The sequence below is a fragment of the Salarias fasciatus genome, chromosome 18 (assembly GCF_902148845.1).
Source record: "Salarias fasciatus chromosome 18, fSalaFa1.1, whole genome shotgun sequence".
In the NCBI taxonomy this organism is placed as follows: Eukaryota; Metazoa; Chordata; class Actinopteri; order Blenniiformes; family Blenniidae; genus Salarias; species Salarias fasciatus.
The window spans coordinates 2204896-2226912 of NC_043762.1; the positions used below are offsets into that span (position 1 = coordinate 2204896).

At 46.2% G+C, this 22017-nt stretch overlaps 2 protein-coding genes across 3 annotated transcripts; one reads left to right on the top strand and one right to left on the bottom strand.

Annotated features, from left to right (window-relative positions):
- Window positions 1-4478: 4478 nt before the first annotated feature.
- atg10 (ATG10 autophagy related 10 homolog (S. cerevisiae)) lies at window positions 4479-8151 on the bottom strand. Of its 2 annotated transcripts, XM_030115218.1 has the most exons (7): window positions 8111-8151; window positions 6884-6990; window positions 6719-6811; window positions 5877-6048; window positions 5508-5605; window positions 5291-5388; window positions 4479-5002 (listed from the first exon to the last, which is right to left on the bottom strand). In XM_030115218.1, the coding sequence occupies exons 2-7, from the start codon at window positions 6986-6988 to the stop codon at window positions 4915-4917; spliced, it is 654 nt and encodes a 217-aa protein (XP_029971078.1). In that variant the 5' UTR covers window positions 6989-6990; window positions 8111-8151; the 3' UTR covers window positions 4479-4914. The 2 variants fall into 2 exon arrangements, with proteins under 2 accessions (XP_029971078.1, XP_029971077.1); XM_030115217.1 differs by lacking the exon at window positions 8111-8151 and having other exon boundaries at window positions 6884-7566.
- Window positions 8152-8592: 441 nt separating this feature from the next.
- Window positions 8593-17063, top strand: tmem68 (transmembrane protein 68). Its single transcript, XM_030115787.1, has 9 exons — window positions 8593-8861; window positions 10049-10218; window positions 10800-10973; window positions 11227-11326; window positions 11425-11592; window positions 11824-12017; window positions 12878-12938; window positions 13024-13163; window positions 13496-17063. Exons 2-9 carry the CDS (start codon window positions 10159-10161, stop codon window positions 13601-13603), a joined length of 1005 nt encoding a protein of 334 aa, XP_029971647.1. The 5' UTR covers window positions 8593-8861; window positions 10049-10158; the 3' UTR covers window positions 13604-17063.
- Window positions 17064-22017: the final 4954 nt, after the last annotated feature.

Below are 22017 nucleotides of genomic sequence, written 5' to 3' on the forward strand. Positions count from 1 at the left end.
TTTAAACAGGGGGACCACCACCCCGGTCTGCCAATCCAGAGGCACCGTCCCCGACCGCCACGCGATGTTGCAGAGACGTGTCAACCAAGACAGTCCCTGCACATCCAGAGACTTGAGGTACTCAGGGCGAATCTCATCCACCCCCGGTGCCTTGCCACCGAGGAGCTTACCAACCACCTCGGTGACTTCAGCTTGGGTGATGGACGAGTCCACCTCTGAGACCTCAGCCTCTGCTTCCTCCACGGAAGACGTGGCGACGGGATTGAGGAGGTCCTCGAAGTATTCCTTCCACCGTCCTGTGATATCCCCAGTTGAGGTCAGCAACTCCCCACCTTCACTGTAAACAGTGTTGGCGGAGACCTGCTTTCCCCTCCTGAGGCGCCGGACGGTTTGCCAGAATTTCTTCGAGGCTGACCGATAGTCCTCCTCCATGGCCTCCCCGAACTCCTCCCAGACCCGAGTTTTTGCCTCCACAACTGCTCGGGCTGCAGTTCGCTTGGCCTGCCGGTACCCGTCAGCTGCTTCGGGAGTCCCATGAGCCAGCAAGGCTCGATAGGACTCCTTCTTCAGCTTGACGGCAGCCCTTACTTCCGGTGTCCACCACCGGGTTCGGGGGTTGCCGCCACGACAGGCACCGGAGACCTTACGACCACAGCTCCGAGCAGCTGCTTCGACAATGGAGGTGGAGAACATGGTCCACTCGGACTCAATGTCTCCAACCTCCCTCGGGACATGAGAGAAGCTCTCCCGGAGGTGGGAGTTGAAAACCCTGCTGACAGAGGGTTCCACCAGACATTCCCAACAGACCCTCACAATACGTTTGGGTCTGCCAAGTCTGTCCGGTTTTCTCCTCCGCCAGCGAATCCAACTCACCACCAGGTGGTGATCGGTCGACAGCTCTGCTCCTCTCTTCGCCCGAGTGTCCAAAACACGCGGCCGAAGGTCAGATGACACGACAACAAAGTCGATCATCGACCTCCGCCCGAGGGTGTCCTGGTGCCAAGTGCACTTATGGACACCCCTGTGCTCGAACATGGTGTTCGTTATGGACAAACTGTGACTAGCACAGAAGTCCAATAACAGAACACCACTCGGGTTCAGATCAGAGAGGCCATGCGATCCAATCACCCCCTTCCAGGTCTCACTGTCGCTGCCCACGTGGGCATTGAAGTCCCCCAGTAGAACAATGGAGTCTCCAGTCGGAGCACTGTCCAGCACCCCTCCCAGGGACTCCAAGAAGGCCGGGTACTCTGCACTGCTGTTCGGCCCATAAGCTGAAACAACAGTGAGGCACCTATCCCCGACCCGAAGGCGCAGGGATGCGACCCTCTCGTTCACTGGGGTGAACTCCAACACATGGCGGCTGAGCTGCGGGGCTATAAGCAAACCCACACCAGCCCGCCGCCTCTCACCGCGGGCAACGCCAGAGAAGTGGAGAGTCCAGCCCTTCTCGAGAGGTTGGGTTCCAGAGCCCAGGCTATGTGTGGAGGTGAGCCCGACTATATCTAGCCGGTATCTCTCAACCTCCCTTACAAGCTCGGGCTCCTTCCCCCCCAACGAGGTGACATTCCATGTCCCTAGAGCTAGTCTCTGTGTCTGAGGATCAGGTCGCCGGGCACCCTGCCATCGGCTGCCACCCAATCCACATTGCACCCAGCCCCTACGATTCCCTCGGCGGGTGGTGGGTCCACCGGAGGGTCGGCCCACGTCGCCCCTTCGGGCTGAGCCCGGCCGGGCCCCGTGGGCAAAGGCCCGGCCACCAGGCGCTCGCTTGCGAGCCCCAACCCCAGGCCTGGCTCCAGGGTGGGGCCCCGGCTGCGCCATACCGGGCGACGTCACGGGCCTCGATTGTAATATATTCATAAGGGCTATTGACCTGCCCTTGGTCTGGCCCATCACCCAGGACCTGTTTGTCATGGGAGACCCTGCCAGGGGCATAAAGCCCCGGACAACATAGCTCCTGGGATCACGTGGGCACTCAAACTCCCCCACCACTTTAAGGTGGCAGGTCAGGGGGGGAGTAGTTCGTCGTGGATGTTTTGGCGCATCGCGGGACCCTCAGCCAGTCCGAGCGCTTCGAGCTGGGACACAACTGCTCCTCCAGCTCGGAGAAAGTGGATCTTCTGCTCAAGATCCTGCTGAGCAAGGACAGGGACCATTTCGCGGAGTTCTGCACGGCTCTGGAGACGACGCACCCTCACCTGCACTCCGTGCTGCTCAATGGCATCGGACCAGTGGATCATACAACCGGGTCCACTTACAGCGTCTTGTCCACCATGCCATCTGACTCGGAAAGCAGCAGCTCCCTCAGCAGCTTAGGTACTCCCGGTCAAGCCTCCTCCCCGCCGCCCGCTCACATGGAGAGCCATCAGGTGAACGAGAAGATGGAGACCGTCCTGTTCCAGCTGCGGCATGTGACGCGCGAAAGGGACGAGCTGCGCAAACGCCTTGCGCTCTCCTCACCTGGAACGACTTTCGATGACTGCAGACCAAACTCAAAAGCGGGTCACGACTATGAGCGTTTAAAGCTGCAGTGCATGAAGGCAATGGCGGACCTGCAATCCCTGCAGAACCAGCACAGCACCACCCTGAAGAGGTGCGAGGAGGCTGTGAAGAAAGCAGACTTCTACCATACGCTACACAGCCGTCTGGCAAGCGAGCACACCCAGCTGAAGGACGAGCTGGAGGCAGTGAGACAGGACAACATTCAGCTGGTCCGGGAGCACAACCACGTGAAGCAAGCCTGCGAGGAGCTCCGGAGGCTGCGTGAGGACGACCAGAGGGAGGTGGCTGATATGAGGATGCTGCACCAGCAGGTACCGGTGATGAGAGAAGGATCTCCTGATGTCCTGAACAAGCTGTATGACACAGCCGTGGACAAGCTGGACGCCATGAAGGTCGACTACGAGGCCCTGAGGAAGCGCTTCAATGAGAAGTACAGAGATATCCTGGAGGAAAACCTCTTCCAGCGTGCCCAGGAACTCAGACAGGGCCGAAGGCCGATCTCTGGGGAGATCTCAAAATGGCTGCCCACCAACGTTCACCATCCGACCTGACGGAACGGCAGAGGATCCCCAAATCCAGGCGTGAAAACTTGTTGCATCATTCCCAAGACTCATGGCTGTACCAGCTGAAAAGTGTGCCTCTACTCAGTACTCGGTACTGAGCACAGGGTCGGAGTACTTATGACCAAATGATATTTCAGTTTTTCTTTTAATAGATTTGCAAAAATTTCTACATTTCTGTTTTTCTGTGTCAAGATGGGGTGCTGACTGTACATTAATGAGAAATAAAATTAACTTTTTTGATTTGGGCAAATGGCTGCAATGACAGAGTGACGAACTACAAGGGGTGTGAAAACTCTCCGTATCCACTGTATATATGTGGTCAAACATCATGGGTCGACGAAGATGAGAATTATTTTGTCTTCCCTTAGAATAAATGTATTGTCATATTTTGAATAATGTCCTTTCTGATGGTACAGTCATATTTATTTGTAAATACTTCTGTTGGTTCTGCCAAACACCTATTGGTGCGCTATTATTGACTCACTGAGATGTCTGCTGGTTCACTATTTCATACATGTCTGAAATAAAATGGAAATGATGAACTCAACAACTCAGTTGCTGTGACAGTTCATCTTTTCAAATTGTGCACTTTCAGCATTTTAATGGCAGAATTCTGCCAATAGGTCAAGGTTCAGCTGCAGGTGGTATCTGATATCACTCACTCGTTTTGGAAAACACATCTAGGTGAAGGAAATTTCCTGATCTACTGCTCCTGCTGTCACATGACTTAAAGATTATTGGCTCTAAAAAAAAAAAAAAGGACAGAGAAAACATCAAGAACTCGGAGGAGCTGCATTTATCCAGGAACACAAGCAGCAACCCGCAGAGCCAGGAGTCTGCAACCTTTACTGAGAAAAAAAAAAAAAACACCGTTTCCACCCAATACAATCCTCCTGGAGCCAAAAAACACATTGAATCGCCGAAGACCAAACAGAATATAAAGTTATTTTTGTAGTTTTGATAAACCAGCATTGATGGCGTTACATGACCAGAACTCATTTTTGGCAGTTTCAGCTTTTGTTGCCGTTTTTAGTGGTTTTAACTATTTCAGCCATTTTAACTGATTCAGCTAGTTTATTCATTTTGACTTTTGACCTTTTTTGTCATCATGGATTTCATTTCAGCTGTTACAAACTGCTAAGAATGGAACAAAAACGGCTAAAACATTTAGGCAACTTTTGTGAGCCAGTTGATCCCTCTTCTTTTTCCAGGTTTCTCGCAGTTCGTCACCTCATTTTGAATTATCTCAGCCAGGACAGTCTGATAAGCTATGGATGGAAAAAAGATAATGGGATGAAAATTGTTCTCCATAATTTTCGGGAAGCTTCAGAGCACTGGGTCAGATGGCGAAAAGAGCAGAGGCAGGGGTGGACAAGCAGACATATGAGCAGGATTTCAGTTTCAAAGCTGTCTGGTTTTAAAGTCTTTATGTAAGACATGTACTGAAATGTTTCCATAAACACAGAAATGCCTTCAACAGTATTTCAGCTTTATTTCTTTAAATGCCATTTATGAAAAAGACTTGGAACCTCATGACCAGCCCATAAACTTCACTGTAGAAACGTCAGTATTTCTGAAGAAGAAATGCATAAATTGTTCAGATTGAACACCAGCAGCGTTAAATCATGTGTTCACAAACTCAGCCTCATCATTTGCTTTCGCGGCGTCACTGATGTTCAGACACTGTGTGCCTCCCAGTGGACTCCATCAAAAGGGTTCAGATCGTGTCGTCCTTCTGAACCTTTTGATTTTCCGAGTGATTCCGCGGACGGCATGTTTGACCACACACAGATGTGTATTAGTGAGCTGCTGCTTTGTGTCTTGCGTCCAGAGAAAGTAGCGAGCTTCAGCCCGTCTCGCAGTACTGCAGGGGGACGTGAAGACCGACCACCGGGCCCACCACACTGAGCCACGACAGCACGTAGTTCACTGGCCTGCACACACACACACACACACACAATACACGGTTTGATTTCCAAACAGTCCAAAAGAAACATCTTTCTCTGCATTTTCAGTGTCTTCTTGTAATTTTGCCAACCGTTTGAAATAATGCTGAAAACTTTAAACAGTGAGGAAAATGAATGACAGAGAAATGGGTGGTAAAATTACTAAATGTCTGAGAAAAACACTTTGATTTGACTGAGTGGGATTTTATGGAGGCGTCTTTAAACTGAGAGCTTCACGTGACGCAGCAGCTTCATCCTGAGTCCCTTCAGTCGTACCTGTTCTGGTCCACAGCCGCCTGCAGCAGAGGCTTCATGAACTCCTCCGTCTTACACGGGTGGAGCATGAAGAAGGGCTGACCCAGCAGGGGGTGTTCCTGAGAGACACACACACACACACACACACACACACACACACACACACACGCACACACACGAATCAAGACGACAGCGGAGCTCTGAGCAGCATGACGACGGTGGAGAACCGAGCTGGTACCTGCTGGGTGATGGTATCTAGAGGACTTTCTTGGAGACGGAGCCTGAAGTTGGGATGGACGGAGCTCCATACCTCCTCTAACGACAGGCTCCTCCCCTCTGACACAAACAGAAACAGGGCTTACACACTCAGGCAGTCTCTGTGGAACATTTTGTCCTCAAAATGGACAAAAAAACATTTTCTCACTGAACGATGATCCATTTTTGGAGCAGTTAAGGCCTTTCAGTGATGTGTTAACACACCTGGAATCATCACCCTCCCTCTCAAATGTTCTTTTTCCTACGCTGGTTTGAGTCCAAACATGAACATTTCACACCTGCTGTTGGTGAAGCTGTAGAAAGCGCTCGGTGACCGTCGGGCGCCACTCACCCAGAGTGAAGGCTCTGAAGTACAGCACAGGAGTGTTGTAGCTGCAGGAATACAGGACGTGGTACTCGTACTGCAGCGCCTGGCGGCTGCTCTCGAGCACAGTGCACGCCCCGTCATCTTCATCATCGTCATCCTCGGAGTGTCCTCTGATGCCTTCAGGAGCAGCGGCGCTCTGCAGGAAACAGAGTGACCACAACATCCAGGGGACCTCAGTGGACCAGGATCTTCTCAGAACAGGCCCCGGTGAACATGTACTGATGTAATGACATAATCTACAATAAATGAACGCTGAAATGTTTTTCTTTGACGTTTGGATTTGTTCTTGTAACAGTGTTTTGTTGTTTTTTTTCCTTTTGCTGTCGTGACAGTTCAGATTTTCGAGTGTCTGCAGATCCCATCAGCAGTGTTTTTTTTATTTTCAGCGTTTGTGGTTCTCACTTCTTCCCTGTGACATACAAAGATGAGATAACGAAGTAATTAACTGAAAATCCATTTTCAACGTTATGTTGTATTTTGAAAATGATCACCGATAGATTCACTGTGCTCTTTGTGGGACAACTTCCTGTCTGGCTCTGCACAACTTTTCGCATCCTTCTAGAGTAATCAGCTCTATCTGTGGAGCAGATCACTGAGCTGCTGCTACAGTGCACCTGCTGTGTTTGAGAGCGCCGCTGCATGTTTTCCAGATTGTTCTCTGGCTCATCCGTTTGGCCAGATTTATTGACAGAACATGCATTCAGAGTGCAGAGTAGTCTAATTCATTGCAGTTCAGAGATAAATTAGCTCGACTGACCAACTCCTGATGTTCAGTGATATGCAGTTTGGTGTGAATGATGTCTCACCTGCTCTCTTTGCTGTTCCTCAGCTGTTGGTGTAGCGTGCAGCTCTGAGTCGGATCGGAGAACAGTCTTCTTCAGGTAGCCCTCCTCTGACCCCTGAATCCAGATCACACACGGGCGTTAATCACCCTCCCGGTCTGCAGCAGGAGCGAGAACAGTTTCCCTCACTTGAACCACATTCCAGCTCCAGCCGTCTCTCAGCTGATCGGAACGCTGGAGGAGCAGACGACAGCAGAGACGAAACCTCTCCTCATCCAGCGCAAAACAGCTCATCTCTGCAAGAGAACGTGGATGTGTCAGGAAGCGGCTGGCAACAAGCACATCTAAGGCTGTTTGCACGTGTGGCAGGTGTGTTTTCATCAAGACAAACTACAGAGCGACTGTGCAAAGTTAATTTTGAAGATGCCTTTTTTCTAAACTACACTGACGTAGTCTGGGAATGTAAAAACTGAGACTGAATGGCTCCACACTAACAGTAGCTTGACTCAGTATTAATTCTAAATGCCAAGTTTAGGACTGATATTGGTTCATAAAATAACTACATGATGGAATCTCCTCACTTATGGATACAAGTAGTTGGGAATTGGCATAATCGTGCTTCAAACATGGTGTTGCAGTACAGTGGCTAACGGCCAGTTTCCCAGCAACAGATGACATTTAGCCCAAATCACAAATATCTACAACACGTGTTGAGAGGAATCCTCCGAACAGCCCCATATGTCTGCCTGCTGCTGTGAAATGTTGAAACATTACACGCATCTCAATCAAGGCATGCAAAACAAAGAAACAAATGATGGAGAAACATATTTGCCCTGTCGTACTTATGACAAGGAAAATGTGTTTCTCCATCATTCTTGTACATGTCTCCCTGCTGCAACACCAGGATCCTTTATTGGGCGTTCTTATGAGCTTATTGATGAAATAATTATTAAAATCAGATTTTTTGAAGTAGGAAGCCATCTAAAACACTCGGGAGCATGGTAATAGACCACTGCAGTAGATTATCTTTAGACAGTGAAAAGCAGATGCTAAAGGGGCCAAGCGGTTTTTATTAGACAGATCCAGACTGTCTCAAATCGACCGTGATTATTAAAAGTTTTCAGTGACAGCTGGTTTGCTCGGACGTCTTTAACGTGCTTTACTGCTCCTGGCCGCAAAGGACGCTTCTGTTTTTTAATCTGCATCAAGAAAGACGATGGTGAACAAAATGTCTCAGTAAAAGACGGTGTTGGTCAGCGACAGGAGCGGAAGCCGTAGCAGCATTAAAGCACCTCGCTTCAAACACGTTTCACGGAGTTCCGTGTTCTACTGCCAGCACTAACAGGGCCTTCAGGGAATGCACGACTTAAGAATGACTACCACAGAAACGGTTTGTTAATGTGCTGCTTTTCTTACTGATATTCCAGAGGATGTTTGGTTTCACGTGACATTTCCGAGTTTACTTCCGGAAACAAGGAAGTTGCGTCACACTACTTCCGGTAGTTCGTCCAATCAATACAATAAAACGTCTTGAGTCACAGCGAGTAATAAAAAAGACCAAGATGCAATATATGATCACTTTGAAAGTACTTGATTTGTTATTCCTAGCTACTTAAAGTATGATTTCTACAGCAGTAAAATGGATATAGTTGTTAAATACACAAGTTCAACATATTTACTTGAATAGCAGAGGGGGTAAAGTGGTGGGGAGGACGCGCACGCACACGTACACACATGTCATAAAGACTGAAATGAAAAACTGATGAAAAAGGATTATATATTCATAGATAAATGCAAATCTATCTGCAGGTGGAACGTTGGTCTGCGTGCCACAGCTTCCGGGGATACCAGATTTCCCTGACACCTGCTTGTGTCACACTGAAAGCATTCCGTGTTGGTGACGATCCGTCACTGACTGATCTCGGTGATCTGTGCTCCTCCACCAGAAGACCTCCGGCCGTGGGAGCTCCGAGGGGACACAAATACAGACGATACAGAGCCGCGGGAGCTGCGGAAGGACGGAGACACAGAAGACCTCCAGCTGAAGAGACTGGAAGGACAGACACGGAGGAAATCCAGCCGCGAAAGCTCCTGGAGGACTCAAACGTAGACCTTCAGAGGAAATCCAGCTGTGGGCAGCCTGACGGCAGCAGAGCGCTGTGCTCAGGTAAGACCTCCACAGCGTGTTTTTCGGAGATGTGGACGGTGAGCACGGGGACGTGTCTCTGACGGTCCGCCGTCGCCTCCAGTGCGGGTCATTGGATGTTTGTTACATCACCAGTCACAGCGGAGCAATAACCGGGATTTACTGAAGTCAAGTCGTTCCTGTCATGTGATTCAGGGCAGTCATCGAGGTGGGGTGATTTAGGAATGCGTGCCTCATATTTGAGCCAGTCTTCTTTATAAAGGTCAAACTAACAGTGTCCTTTACGTTATTGCTCGCTGCTGCTGCTCAGCATGTCCTTAGTTGTCGCTGACATCTGTCTGCTGTTGTCAGTCCCTGTCAGGTGTGGACTGATGTAGATGTGGAGGTATAGATACAGAGCACAGCGTACAGGAGAGGTAGGACGTCTCCTCTGGTTCCTGTCAACCATCACTCACTGGAGCATCAGCTCAAGGCTTCTTTATTGAAGACAACTGGTATTATATGGTTGTAATAGTCTGGAGGTAACAATACATGCTCTAATTTCTCAGTGTGACTCTAAATCAGGGTGTAAATCCAGGATTCGAGCTGACACCCCTGCTCTAAACCAACATTCATTACAATTCCAGAATTAAATTAGTTAAAGTATCGTGGTTGATGAAGACGATGTGTATTTGTTGGACTGTTTCTTAATGCAGTGGTTCACGCTCTCACTACACAGCCAGAACATCCAGCTGTCTGTCTGCAGTCTGCATGTTCTCCCTGTGCGTGTTTGATTTTCCTCCAGACATTTCAGTTTCCTCCCCCATTCCAAAAACATGACGTTGATTGGTGACATTGCATTTTCCCAAAGTGTGAATGTGAGCATGTGTGAGTGTGAGCCTGCCCTCGTCCAGCATTGATGATAGATTTGTCCTTTGGAGCTTCTTTCTGAAGTCATTTTTGAGCTATTGCACTATTCATTATTTATTTGAATGGCTTTTCATCCTTAGACACTGTTTTTCACACCTGTTTTATTAGTATGTCTGATATTAAATTCCAATACACACTGGTTTGTTCACTTCCTATAAAGGCTTTGTTCTTCTTTTCCCATGTTCAATGAAAAACTAACTTTTGATTGATTTGTTTTCACATGATTCCATTTACTTTCTTCAAATGTTTGCGGCTTTCTCTGCAGCTCCCCTCTAAGTGAGTCTTCTGTGTTTGTGCAGTGGGGCTGCATGCGGCCGAGGACGCCCTCCATGCAGCGTGCCCCGCCGCTCCGAGGCCGTGGGACCGCCTGATCCACTCCTCTGCTGCTCCGCCTGCATCTTCTGTGAGGATGCCAGACGCTGGGAACCAGTCATGTCTGACGGGAGCAGAGGACACCGTGTCCCTCTTGGTACGATCACTCTGCTTTAGCTTGACGCTGTGCATCTGGGAGGGGATTGAAGCTTCGGCTGTCTTCAGAAGGTATCCCTGCAGTGGAGCAGATTGGGGACATTTCTGTAGCTTTGTGTTCACCTGCCGTGCAGTTCTTCATTGATAATTCCTCATGTCTTTACAATCTTCCCAAATAAACAGGTTGGGAATCAACGTCACCGTAACATGAAATAATGTTTGATCTCATTTAGACCTGACCAGTAAAAACTAGCATTATAATATGTAAAAAAATGACTAGTTTTATTTTATTTTTATCACAAAAATGCAAATAAGTAATGATAATGAATATGTTGAGACTGAAAGCAGTTTTCACTAAATGGATATATTTAGTGGATGAACTGCCTCGGTGCTCTGGTCTCTGGGATTCTGCAGCATTTAGATAGAAGATGTTGCTTCTGCTGTCATACAATATGCTGTTTGTTTGTGAAGTGCGACCCCCAGTGGACAAACCAAGAACACAACGGTTACCACCTTCATCATCTTCACTCTGTTTTGGACTTCATGCCATGTGTGTGTCTTTTTGCCCTCTCTGGTCCACAGGTGTGTTTGTTTCACGCGTGGGAGGACTGGGCGGGGCTCGGTCATACGGAGGACTACCTCAGCGTTCTGGAGTACCTGCTGTGGGTCTTCACCCCGCTCGCCATCGTCTTCATCTTGCCCTTCCTCATTGTCATCCTCCTCTACCTCTCCATCCTCTTCCTGCATGTCTACAAGGTAAACACTCTTTTCACAGACGGAGAAGCTCCATCCAAAGGGGATTCTTGTGCTTTAGAAATGTGATAATTTGACAAATCCTGGACTGTGAATGTTCTACTTAGTTTTATTTTTGCCCTCTCTCTTAAACGAATTAATCTAAAAACGTTGATATTGTGGGATCAGATCACATTTTTTGACCAGCTGAAGCAGCAGTGACGGCCTGCCGGGGTTTTCAGTCAGTGTTCTGACTGGTCCTGTTTGTTTGGATCAGAGGAAGAATCAGCTGAGGGAAGCTTACAGCAACAACCTGTGGGACGGAGCCAGGAAGACTCTGGCGACGCTGTGGGACGGACACGGCGCCATATGGCACGGTGAGGCCTCGGTCAGGTTCGATCTGGCTGCATTGAAGCGTCACGGTGGTCTGATCGTCGTGTCTCGTCATGTGACTGACCCCGGGGGGCCGGACCAGGCTACGAGATCCACGGGATGGAGAAGATCCCGGACAAAGGACCGGCTCTGATAGTTTACTATCACGGCGCCATTCCCATCGACTACTACTACTTCCTGGCCAACGTGATCATCCAGAAAGGACGGACCTGCCACTCTGTGGCCGACCACTTCCTCTTTAAGATCCCCGGTACTGTGTGTCACACACACACGCGCACACACACACACACACTACCTGTCTTTGTGCACTGTAGAGTTTCAGCATCTGCTGGTTATAAAACCTGATCTGATTCTCACTTCTTCAAGCACAAATTATTTATGTTTCCAGTCTGACTGGAAATATTTGAGAAGTCTAACGAATCCGTTTGGATGTTTGACTCATTGCGCTCTGGTGTGGGCTGCTGCCCTCGTCCTCCCTCAGGCTTTAAGCTGCTGCTGGAGGTGTTCAGTGTGATCCACGGCCCTCAGGAGGAGTGTGTGCGCGCCCTGAAGAACGGCCACCTGCTGGGGATTTCTCCCGGAGGAGTGCGGGAAGCCCTGTTCAGCGATGAAACCTACCCTCTCCTCTGGGGCAAACGCAAAGGGTTTGCTCAGGTTGCCATTGACTCTCGAGTGGTGCGTCGCTTTAGCTTCTCTCACTCCCAAATGTAGAAATGTATGATGATCATGCCAATATGAGGATCCGCCCAGCAAAAGAAAGAAAAAAAAAGAATTCAGTGCTGTGTCCCACGTCAAAGACCAGAGAATCCTCTGAAACACCAAGCAAATGGTCTGAAGGAGTGTTAGCCTCACGGCCATGCTGCCAGGCTGAGTTGGTTAAAAACATGCAGTTTTCTCTGAATTTTTCACCAGAAAGTTTCATTAAATTGGCTTTATGTTGAGATCGGAGTCACTTTCAGTCGAAACTGTTTGTTTCTGAGAAAATTCACCCTGCCCCACCACAAAGAAACACTTTCAGGTTAAACTTATGGCATGGTTTACCAATCCAGTCCAGCCAACATGAAACTGGCCTGTTTGTGGAACCTGAACTGATGTATATCTAATCGATAGTGAAAAGTCAGAGAATCTCATTTTTCATACATACCCTCTGTTGAGTGTCTGTATGATTGAGGCTGATCTGCTGCAGCCACTAATCCAGATTGATTCCTTTAGGTGTGGAGAATCATTTTTGTGTGAAGCTGAGACGCGCACGCTCATTGTTCTTGCAACCAGAAATTACAAAACATTTCATGTTTTAGTTCATGAAAGAAAGTATTTATTTGTAAATTTCAATACTTAACTGGATTTTTTTAAAATGTAACCTGCTAAAACAACAGCAGCATCAGAATTCAGCTGTGATGTCAGTTTGTCAGTGTTACGGCCTGACTCAGAACCAGTGGTTACGTTTGTTGTCGCCTCAGTTCGACTCCAGACGGACCGTTCCATGTGACTCTGTCCTTCAGCTAAATCCAACCTCCTTCCTTCTTTCCTGGCAGCCAGTAATTCCAATGTTTACCCAGAACGTGCGGGAAGGCTTCAGATCTCTGGGAACTCTCAGTAAGTGAAGGAAGTTTCGTGGCAGACCCGATTCCGCTCGAGCAGAAGCCCTGGTCTGAGCGGCGTCTCGTCTCTCCTGCTGCAGGGTTTTTCCGTTGGGTGTATGAGAGGTTTCGTCTCCCCGCAGCGCCGGTTTATGGTGGATTTCCTGTGAAGTTTCGAACTTTCCTGGGCGACCCCATCCCCTACGACCCCGACGTCACGGCCCCAGAGCTCGCCGAGAAAGTCAGTCTCCCTCTGCTCTCCTCCTCGTCTTCATATACACTGTGGCTGCAGAAACAATCCGCAAGCAGCAAACAGTTCAGCTTGAAGTAATCCACAGAAATGCTCACACAGTTTAGTTTCACGTCTTTCTTCAACAGAAACACAAACTACTGGCAAAATACAACGAATCTCAAAAGAGCTGCTTGAAGTCAACACATCTGATTTCAATCAGTGAAACCAGGAATGGAGAAAATGATTATTCATTATCAGAGATACTGAAAGATCTGATAAACCTGTTGAACAGGAAACGCTTCGTTGATGTTGGCCTCATAAGAAGCTCGTTTGCTCTGCAGGTGCAGCAGGCGGTGCAGTCTCTGATCGACCGGCACCAGCGGGTCCCGGGGAGCATCCTGAGGGCGCTGCTGGAGCGGTTCCGGTCCAGACACCACAAAGCGCCCTGAACCTGCGGCCACAAGAGGACGGCGGGCGGCGGGGCGCCGTGCGCACGTTCGGAGGCTACGTGCACACCATGTTCTTCACCGCTCTCTGAACTCGAGCGACGGCAGCGGCTCTCCTGTTCGCTGCGCTGGTTCGTGTCGTCGTTTCTTTCATTCCAGAAGGAAGCTGATGAAGCTACTGTACGTCTGAACGTTACAGATTCATTCCTGGAAGGATGTTTTCTTTTTCCCAGCGCTCGTGAAGTGTGGAGCAACTGGTTAATCTTCTTATCGGTACGTCTGCGTCAGGAGGTTTTAATGAAGAATATATTGAGTTTATTTTCAGCAGTGCTGTCACCCGTGATGGTTTGCTTTAAACGAGCGTGTGTGTTTGTGTGAGTGTGTGTGTGTGTGTGTGTGGTGTCACGCAGAGGGGCAGCGAGCTCCTTCCTGTCTCCGCACAATTTAAAGGAAATGACGCCCCGGTTCGTGGACCCAGGTTGATGATGAAGGTCACTAGTTACTGCAGATCTCCTGTTACCTCAGTGGAGTCGCTCTTCGCCGTTCTCTTTCTCTTCACACTCGTTCTGGTTACTGTCGTCGCTCTCCTTCTGAAGATGTCCTCAAACCTTGCACACACTGAGCGGTGAGCAGCTACTTTAGAGGAAGACGGGCTGGTTAGTGTTAAACAGTGAGCTCAGTTAGCGGAGCGGAGACGTTATTCCTGGAATCCGGAGCTCAGGACGTCTCAGACACCGCGAGTAGAAACGCAGACAGCAGATCCTGCCAGGCGTAAAACAAGCGAGCACAGAGTGACAGACGCTGCGGTCAGCCCGGCATGGAGGAACGGAAGTGAGATTCTGGTTTGTGTGGGACCATGATGCTGCTCACCACAGAGTACTGATACCTCATGAGTGTGTGTCCTGTGAAGAGCTATTAATCGATGAGTGTTATCGGCAGAGAAGAGCGCCGCACGAAGACGAACTGGAGCGGCTGAAGTTCACATTATGGACCTGAAGCAAGTTTAAACGTGGATCTTTAGAGCTGCCGTGGCTTCTAATCAGTGTATGCAGAGACGTCCTGATCTGATCCGTGGTTATCGACTGTCTTCATATTTCCCTAGTTGGAAGTGAAGCAGTGGTTTTCTGCCCCCTGGGGGGCAACAGCAGGAGGCTGAGCCTCCTCTCAGCAGGAGCAAATGACACTTCTCTTTATTGAGTACAAGAGAGAAGTAGTGGAGGGTGAAGCTGTAAATACTGACCTCTGTCTAAGCTCCGCCTCCCTCTCAGATCCTGTTGCTGATGCCCAGGTCTTCAGGTCCGGCAGCAGGCGGGTACAGTTATGACGGTCCTGGATCATTGTTGAAGACAGATGTTTCACATTAAAAGCATTTAACGATGTTGAGTATTGTGTGTTCAGGATGTTACTGGAGGTTTTGCCAGCGAAGCGTTCGGACCAGCAGGACTGTGAGCTGATCGCCGCTCACTCCGCTCTTTTACTTTGTCAGATTTAAATATTTGTGCCGTTACTGCAGTGAATTCTGTCGCCGTGCTCACAACGTGCATTTCACTTGACCTTTTTCCCTTTTCACATTGTGTTGTTGTGGAAATGCCAAAATGAGTTACTGCAGTGATTCAGGTGGGAGGTGTGGAGCGTGACGTGCGGGAGGACACCAGACAAGCCATCTTTATTCTCAGAGCTCATTTTTACACACCTGAAGATGGAACAGCCTCTTTATCCTCATGTTATCTTTAAATAACTACTGAACTCAGTGGCTTCGGCCCAGAAGGCGGTCCTGGCTGTCCTTTAGGCTTTAAACAGTTCTGTTTATCAACTGGTGTTTTTTTCACCCTCGCTTCCTGAATTGAGATAATTTTCATAAATTGTAAAGGTTCAAACACCAAGCATCAAACCAAACATCTCCCACTTCTTTCTAAATCTGTGTGCTGCTTTAATTCTGACACACTGATCAAATTTCAGCTTTCACAAGATGTGAGAGCCCGTTTTGATCCTGTACTCTCTCCGGAAAGTAAAATATATCGTCTCATCGGGCATTCAGTAAAGCCTCAAAGATTTTTAGTTATTCTTTCAGACTGGGAAGAGTCTTTTTTAGGTTTTACCATGTTGTTTTTTTTTTTTTTTCAATTTAAAAGTATTTATCAAATAAAAAAAATGTCTTGTTTAAAGACATGGAAGCATAAGTGAATCTAAATGTCATTATGAGGCCAGGACATGTTGGTAACTAAAGTTAGTATCGGAGGATCCTTTTGCACGCTGGTTTTTGATGCCATCACATGATTCTGACTCGGAGCAGAGCAGTCAAACCACCAACCTCCACTTTTTATTATTCTCACTAGAATCTCCATCCTCATGGTTCTGTTTCCACATGGAGAAACTCAAATGAAGAGACAGTAAAGAACACCAGAACAGTCTGGACTGAAGCAAAGAGACTGACTGTGTGTGTGTGTGTGTGCGTGTGTGTGTGTGTGTGTGTGTGTGTGCGTGTGTGTGAGAGAGAGAGAGACAGAGAGAAAAAACACTTCAAAGCATGCCGTCTTGTGGTATTTCTGATCTCGGTGTGTGTTGGTTTGGTGCCCTGCATGTGTGTGTGTGTGTGTGTGTGTGTGTCAGTAGCCATTGTGAAGCCATCGTTTCTGGACGTGCAGTGCTCTGTCAGCGGTGTTGTAACTAAACATCTGGAACATTCTGTTACCATTCAGACGTTTAGACTCTTCCTCAGTCAGCGCTTGTTCTTTATTCTCATGAACTACGTGAATCTACAACGTAAACAGTCCGGAAAAGAAAAAGAAAATTGAATATGTGCGAACGTTTGACTGGCAGCATCATGTTGCAGTGTGAATATTCAGATCCAGTGGCACGAGGCTCGTGGCCTCTTGGAAATGTCTGATTTATCTTAATATATTAATATGATGAATTAATCTGCATCAAAGCCCCAGTATCTTTAACTCAGTGACAGTTTTCATGTTTTAAAAGTGATAATTACGGCTTCCTGGTTTGAGTCTGAAATGTTCTATTAACTATTGAAATGGTTAAAATTGTGGAAAATAAACACTAACTTCCAACTTTAGGATGTTTCACTGTCTTAGTTAAAATAAATGAACTTTTCCTGTTTTGTTTTTTTTGTTGTACTTTGGTCACTTTTTGGTTTGATGTAGCTCGGTTCACATTTTTAACTTGTCGTGCAGAAAACAGAACGTTCCTGAGCTTCCCCTCCGCTGTGTATTTCTATCTCTTTGCATGTTAAGTCTGTAAATCCGATGGTTCAAAGCGTCGCTGCCGACTCAGTTTTTTGATCTCTAACGAAGCCTTTGTGAGACTTTCTGTGTAACTGGATGCCTTTTTCCATGTTCATGTTCAGATATCTGACGTGTATTTTTAAAGTATGTCGATATAAGATTAATGTTGCACTTTTAAATATGGAGGCCCACTTTAAACTGTTAATAAATATATTTTATTAAGATGTTTCATGTGCTCTTTTCTTCTTTTTCAGCGTAACAAAGCTTAGTCAGAGCAGCATTTTGTCGTCTCAATTTTCTGCTTTTCAGAGAAACTGAAATAAAAGAATTCCTCATTGATGGCATTTGGGAACCAACGGTTTGAGGAAGACGCAGCGGACACTGACATGCTGACCTGTGGGCTCAGACACCAGCAGAAAACCTATCTGTGAAGGAAAGTCCTTCAGCGTGAGAAATAAACCTCTGGGGTGAATCCTGGACATGTCTGTGCGAATCGTTTCATGAGAACATGAAAAAGACAAAAGGAACAGAAGTGACTCCAGAAAAATTACCACAGTGTACTTTATTAAATGAATTTTGGTAGTTTGTGTTGCATTAGATTCAAATAAAAATTTACAAAAATCCCATATATACAAAAATGTCATTTTGATCATTTTTATCACTCATTTGTTTTTACAATAAAATGTTCTTTTTCCCACTGAACGCCTTTTTAGCACTTCAGACTTCCATGACACAATGCAATTTACTGAAAAGACCAATATATATTTTTTTTGTCTTAAACATTTGTATCATTATTTTTTTAATACACCACATACACCACATTTATCTTTTTTTTCTCTGTAGTATATTGTCATAGTTACAGCCATAGCGGTGGCATCAAACCTCTAAAGACACCCTTCACAGTCAGAACTTAAAAAGAGAGGAATGTTCTTTTTTCCACATGTACACTTTGCATACATTTATTTACAGAGAAGCGTTTGAGTCGATCAGTTCACTGTCTGGTGCTCCAGGCTGGGAGCGGCTCTCAGCTTTCACCTGCTCATTGACTGTGCTTGTTCTAAGGCTGGACGATCCCCTTCTGGAGCCGCTGCCCCGTCTGGTCCTGACCGCTCTGGAAGCTATTCCTCCAGGAGAGCCGGCAGTCAGCCTGCCGAGTCTCGCATTCCAACAGGAGAGGTTCAAACCAGTCAGAACAGACTCGTCTGCAGCGATGTGCTTCCGTGTCACTCTGTCTGCGGCTTTCCCACGACACAGGTGAGCTTCAGTTTTCCTCTCAGAGTCCCAAGTAGCCAATTTAGAGAAAGAAACAAACAGATTTTTGGTTTCTCTTTCATTGAAGTTTCATGTGTGCTTCTGTCGTTTTATTTTCAGACACTCGGACCTCGTGTTTCTCGGCATTCTTGGAGTATTCAGCTCTGTTCACTGTCAGAGCTTAAGTTGAACAAACACAATTCTGATTTAACGCAAATATTCTAAGCCGATTGAAACCAAACGTGTCAAAAACAGTTGTGAGATTTTCTGCTGTTATGTTGACTAAAGTCAGCAAATTAACAACATTTGCAGAATAAAGACTCTCAACATGATGGAGTCACGTAAATAAACATCAGCTAAAAACATCTGAGGCTTTTAATGTGAAGGAGCCATTCCACACCGCCAGCCAGTGTGCAACAGAGTACATGACCTCTGACCCCCAGAAGTTAAAATACTTCTCAACAATCCACATCCACAAGGATGGACTGCTGAGAAAACCCAGAGAGTGACGGGAGAATGAAGATCTGGCTCTGAGATCCAGACGCAGTTACTGTTACTGAATGTACTTAATCAGAACGAGCCTGAAAAGATCAAACCGAGCTTTCAGCTTGTTCATTTTTTAGAATTCTCTCTCAGTTACTACTAATTTTGTAAAAGAAAAACCTGGAACTTGCTCAGTTACCTGAATTTTCATTAAAAAAAGGACAGAAAAGTGTCTATTTGAAACATAAGGAGGAAGTTTAGATTTGATCGAACATGTTGATGAAGCTTTAAACCTGCAGGACTGTTGACTTCTCCCCTTGAGCTGTTCTGTTATAACATTAAAACAAGGAATGAGCCAATTTTGAGAATCTGTTTTCAAACGAAGAGAGGAAAATCAAGAGGTGAACGCACTGATTCCTGATCAGTCAGTTCAAGTAATCTGTTTTCCTCATTCTGTCTAACATCCATCAACCTGAAACCCAAATGGACTGAAACGGCTAATGAGGCAAGTCTGATCCGCTTCAAATGTGACTGAAAAAGAAGTTACTGAGTCACTGACAGATCAGCTGATCGACTCAGGGTCGGAACGTCCACCGCACTGGTCCTTGAACGTCTCATCACAAGCATAGTAACTGCATCTGACAGGTCAGGTTATTGAAACACACACACACACACACACACACACACACACACACACACACACACACACACACACACACGTTTTCAGTACAGCCTCAAACAGAGATCCTGCAGATGGGACTGAAAGAAAGATGAAAATAGAAGAATCTGTTCTCTTTAAGGCAAACGAAACACAAAAAGCAGCGAGTGGCGAGCGGACGGAGGGAAGTTCGTTCCTCTTCTCTGATGTGCTTCCTGCAGTGAGCAGAACGCCGGCCACCATTCAGAGGGCAGCGGACTGAAGTCCGTCTGGATAATCAGTTCAGGACTTTTTTTATTCTGAAAGCTTTTTTCCTGTTTGTTTTATTTGTTGTTTAGCAGCAAGAGCAGTTTAATCACCGTTTTATACCAAGAAACCATAAACTTTCCCTTCAACTCTCATTATCTCAATAAAAATACTCATTTATGGTTTAAATCCGTGAATTTCATTCATGGATACGTTTGTTTCTCATTCTTTACAGCTTTTTAAAGTAGGATAAAATCATTTATAGACTTTAAATATATCATTATTAACATTATTATCAATCATTATTGAAATGTAATACTGATCCAGATCACATATATTTCAGAGGCTAGAAGGGAAATCAAAAGCAATGTGAATTTTGTATTTTAAGGCTTTAGTCTCAGCAAAACCAGCAGAGACTGTGCGATTATAAGATTTATCTTTTTTTTTTCTTCTAAAATTCCCAAATGTTAAGTCAGGTATTCATTGTTTAACTTTTTATCTGTGAGAGAATGAGGAAATAAACCTAAAAAAGGGCCAAACCAATTTTAGAATTATAGACAAGAACTCTTTAAAAAGCTTATGAGATGCTTTTAATTTGAAATACCTAATAGGTGTATTCTGCATTAGAAAAAAAAACTCTTAATTGGCATTTCGGCCCATGCTTGCTGTGAACATGTTTCTTCTCAGACTTGTCCTGCTGCTGTCACCTTCTCTGACCTTCGTTCGGCTCGTTGTCTAAATCTGGTGTTTTGTGTGAAAAGAGGCGAGCTGCTGAGTGGTGGACGGACGGCTTCATGCTCATGAGAGACACTGAGGTAGCTTCATGTTCGGATGTTCAGTACACGAGAGTGAACTGTGTTTACCAGCGTGTGTTCAGTGTGTGTGTGTGTGTGTGTGTGTGTGTGTGTGTGTGTGTGTGTGTTAGTTTGTGAGATGGAGATGAGTCAACCTGGGTTCAAAGAGACACTGAAATGAATAATAATCTCCAGTTGTTCCATGTTTCTGGGTGTGCAGATCTGGGCTCAGGGAAGAGCTTTAACATGTTACCGGTTTTCAAAGCTCATTTAAAACCTGCATGTTCAGAACATCAGCTGAGAATCTGAGCATAAAGTTTACAGAATATAAAAAAAGACATTTGGTCAGGAAATCTGGGAAGTATGAAAACATTTCAACTAAAGTTTAGCTCCCAAGAAAAATGTGATTTTTCTCTGCCTTTATTTATTCATGAAGCTTAGATTGTTCATTTCGTGCTTTTATTTATTCTAAACTGTGTCTGTGTTCTGTATTCATAGTGAATTCATTTGTGCCTTTTTCAATTTGTCCATTTTGTTAGTTGCTGTGTCTTTGTGTTCTTTGACTTATATCAAAGGAAATCTTTCAAGCTTTTAAATGTTTTCTCCATCATGTGCTTGGATTTAGTTTGTAAAACCGGAGCAGAACTATTTCCTCGACAAAGAAAAATAAAGAAAACAGAAGCCCGTCTTTTGGCAATTAATGATTCTTAATGACATTTAAGGCCCTAATTAAATAAAAAAATCATTTAATGACTTTTAGTGATTTTAAATGCCCCATAAAAGTCCTGTCATAATTCTATTTACTTATTAATCATCATTTAATTCATTGTTCGATTCATTCAGTCGTTATCATGCTGGACTTCCTGCAGTTTTTTGCTTCATAAGACGTTATTTTATAGCAGCTTCCAGCCAGAAGAGAGAAGTGGTGGTGGGAAAGGCAGCCCCCTGACCCCCCCTCACTGATTCAGCCCTGCAGCAGCTCCCTGACCCCCCCTCACTGATTCAGCCCTGCAGCAGCCCCCTGACCCCCCCTCACTGATTCAGCCCTGCAGCAGCTCCCTGATGAGACACACTTTGAAAAGCACTGATGTGCAGCTGAGAGGAGAGATTCAGGTGGATGCAGTGTGTGTCGTCACTAACAGAGTTGTGCTTTTTCTCCTCAGTTAAACACTTGAGAAACCCGGTTCCTGCTGCAGAGGCTTGAAATAGCACTTCCCTTCCAGCTCCGCACCGCTTCGGATATCCAGCCCTCGGCTGCTGTGGCTCCGGCGGATTCGTCCGCCACCCTGCGGCGGCCCGACGCAGGAGACGTTCAAATGTGAAAACACACCCAGACACTTACGAAAAACCCACAAGGTGCAAAAAGCAGCATAGTACTGTGAAAATACAGAGAAAAAAAACAATGTAAAAAAAAAAAAAAAGAAAAGATAAAAGAAACCTGACTGTGATCCAACCAGCTGTCAAACAGCGAACACTCACACCGACGGTTCCAGGTGAAAAACAACAAAAGAAAACAGAAATAAGGCTGAAAGCTGTTTCTAAGGAAGTGACATCCACTTCTTTATAAGCCACGTCGTAAAAGATTAAGACACTGAGAGAAAAAAACGGTCAGAGAGAAATCAAATTTGGCAAGACGAGCGTAGTTTTACTATTTTTGAATGAATGCTTCATTTTTGTTCAATTCTCCACTTTGTGTTGCTTCCTGCAGATGAAAAAAAAACCCTAAGTATCAATTATTTATGCTAATGT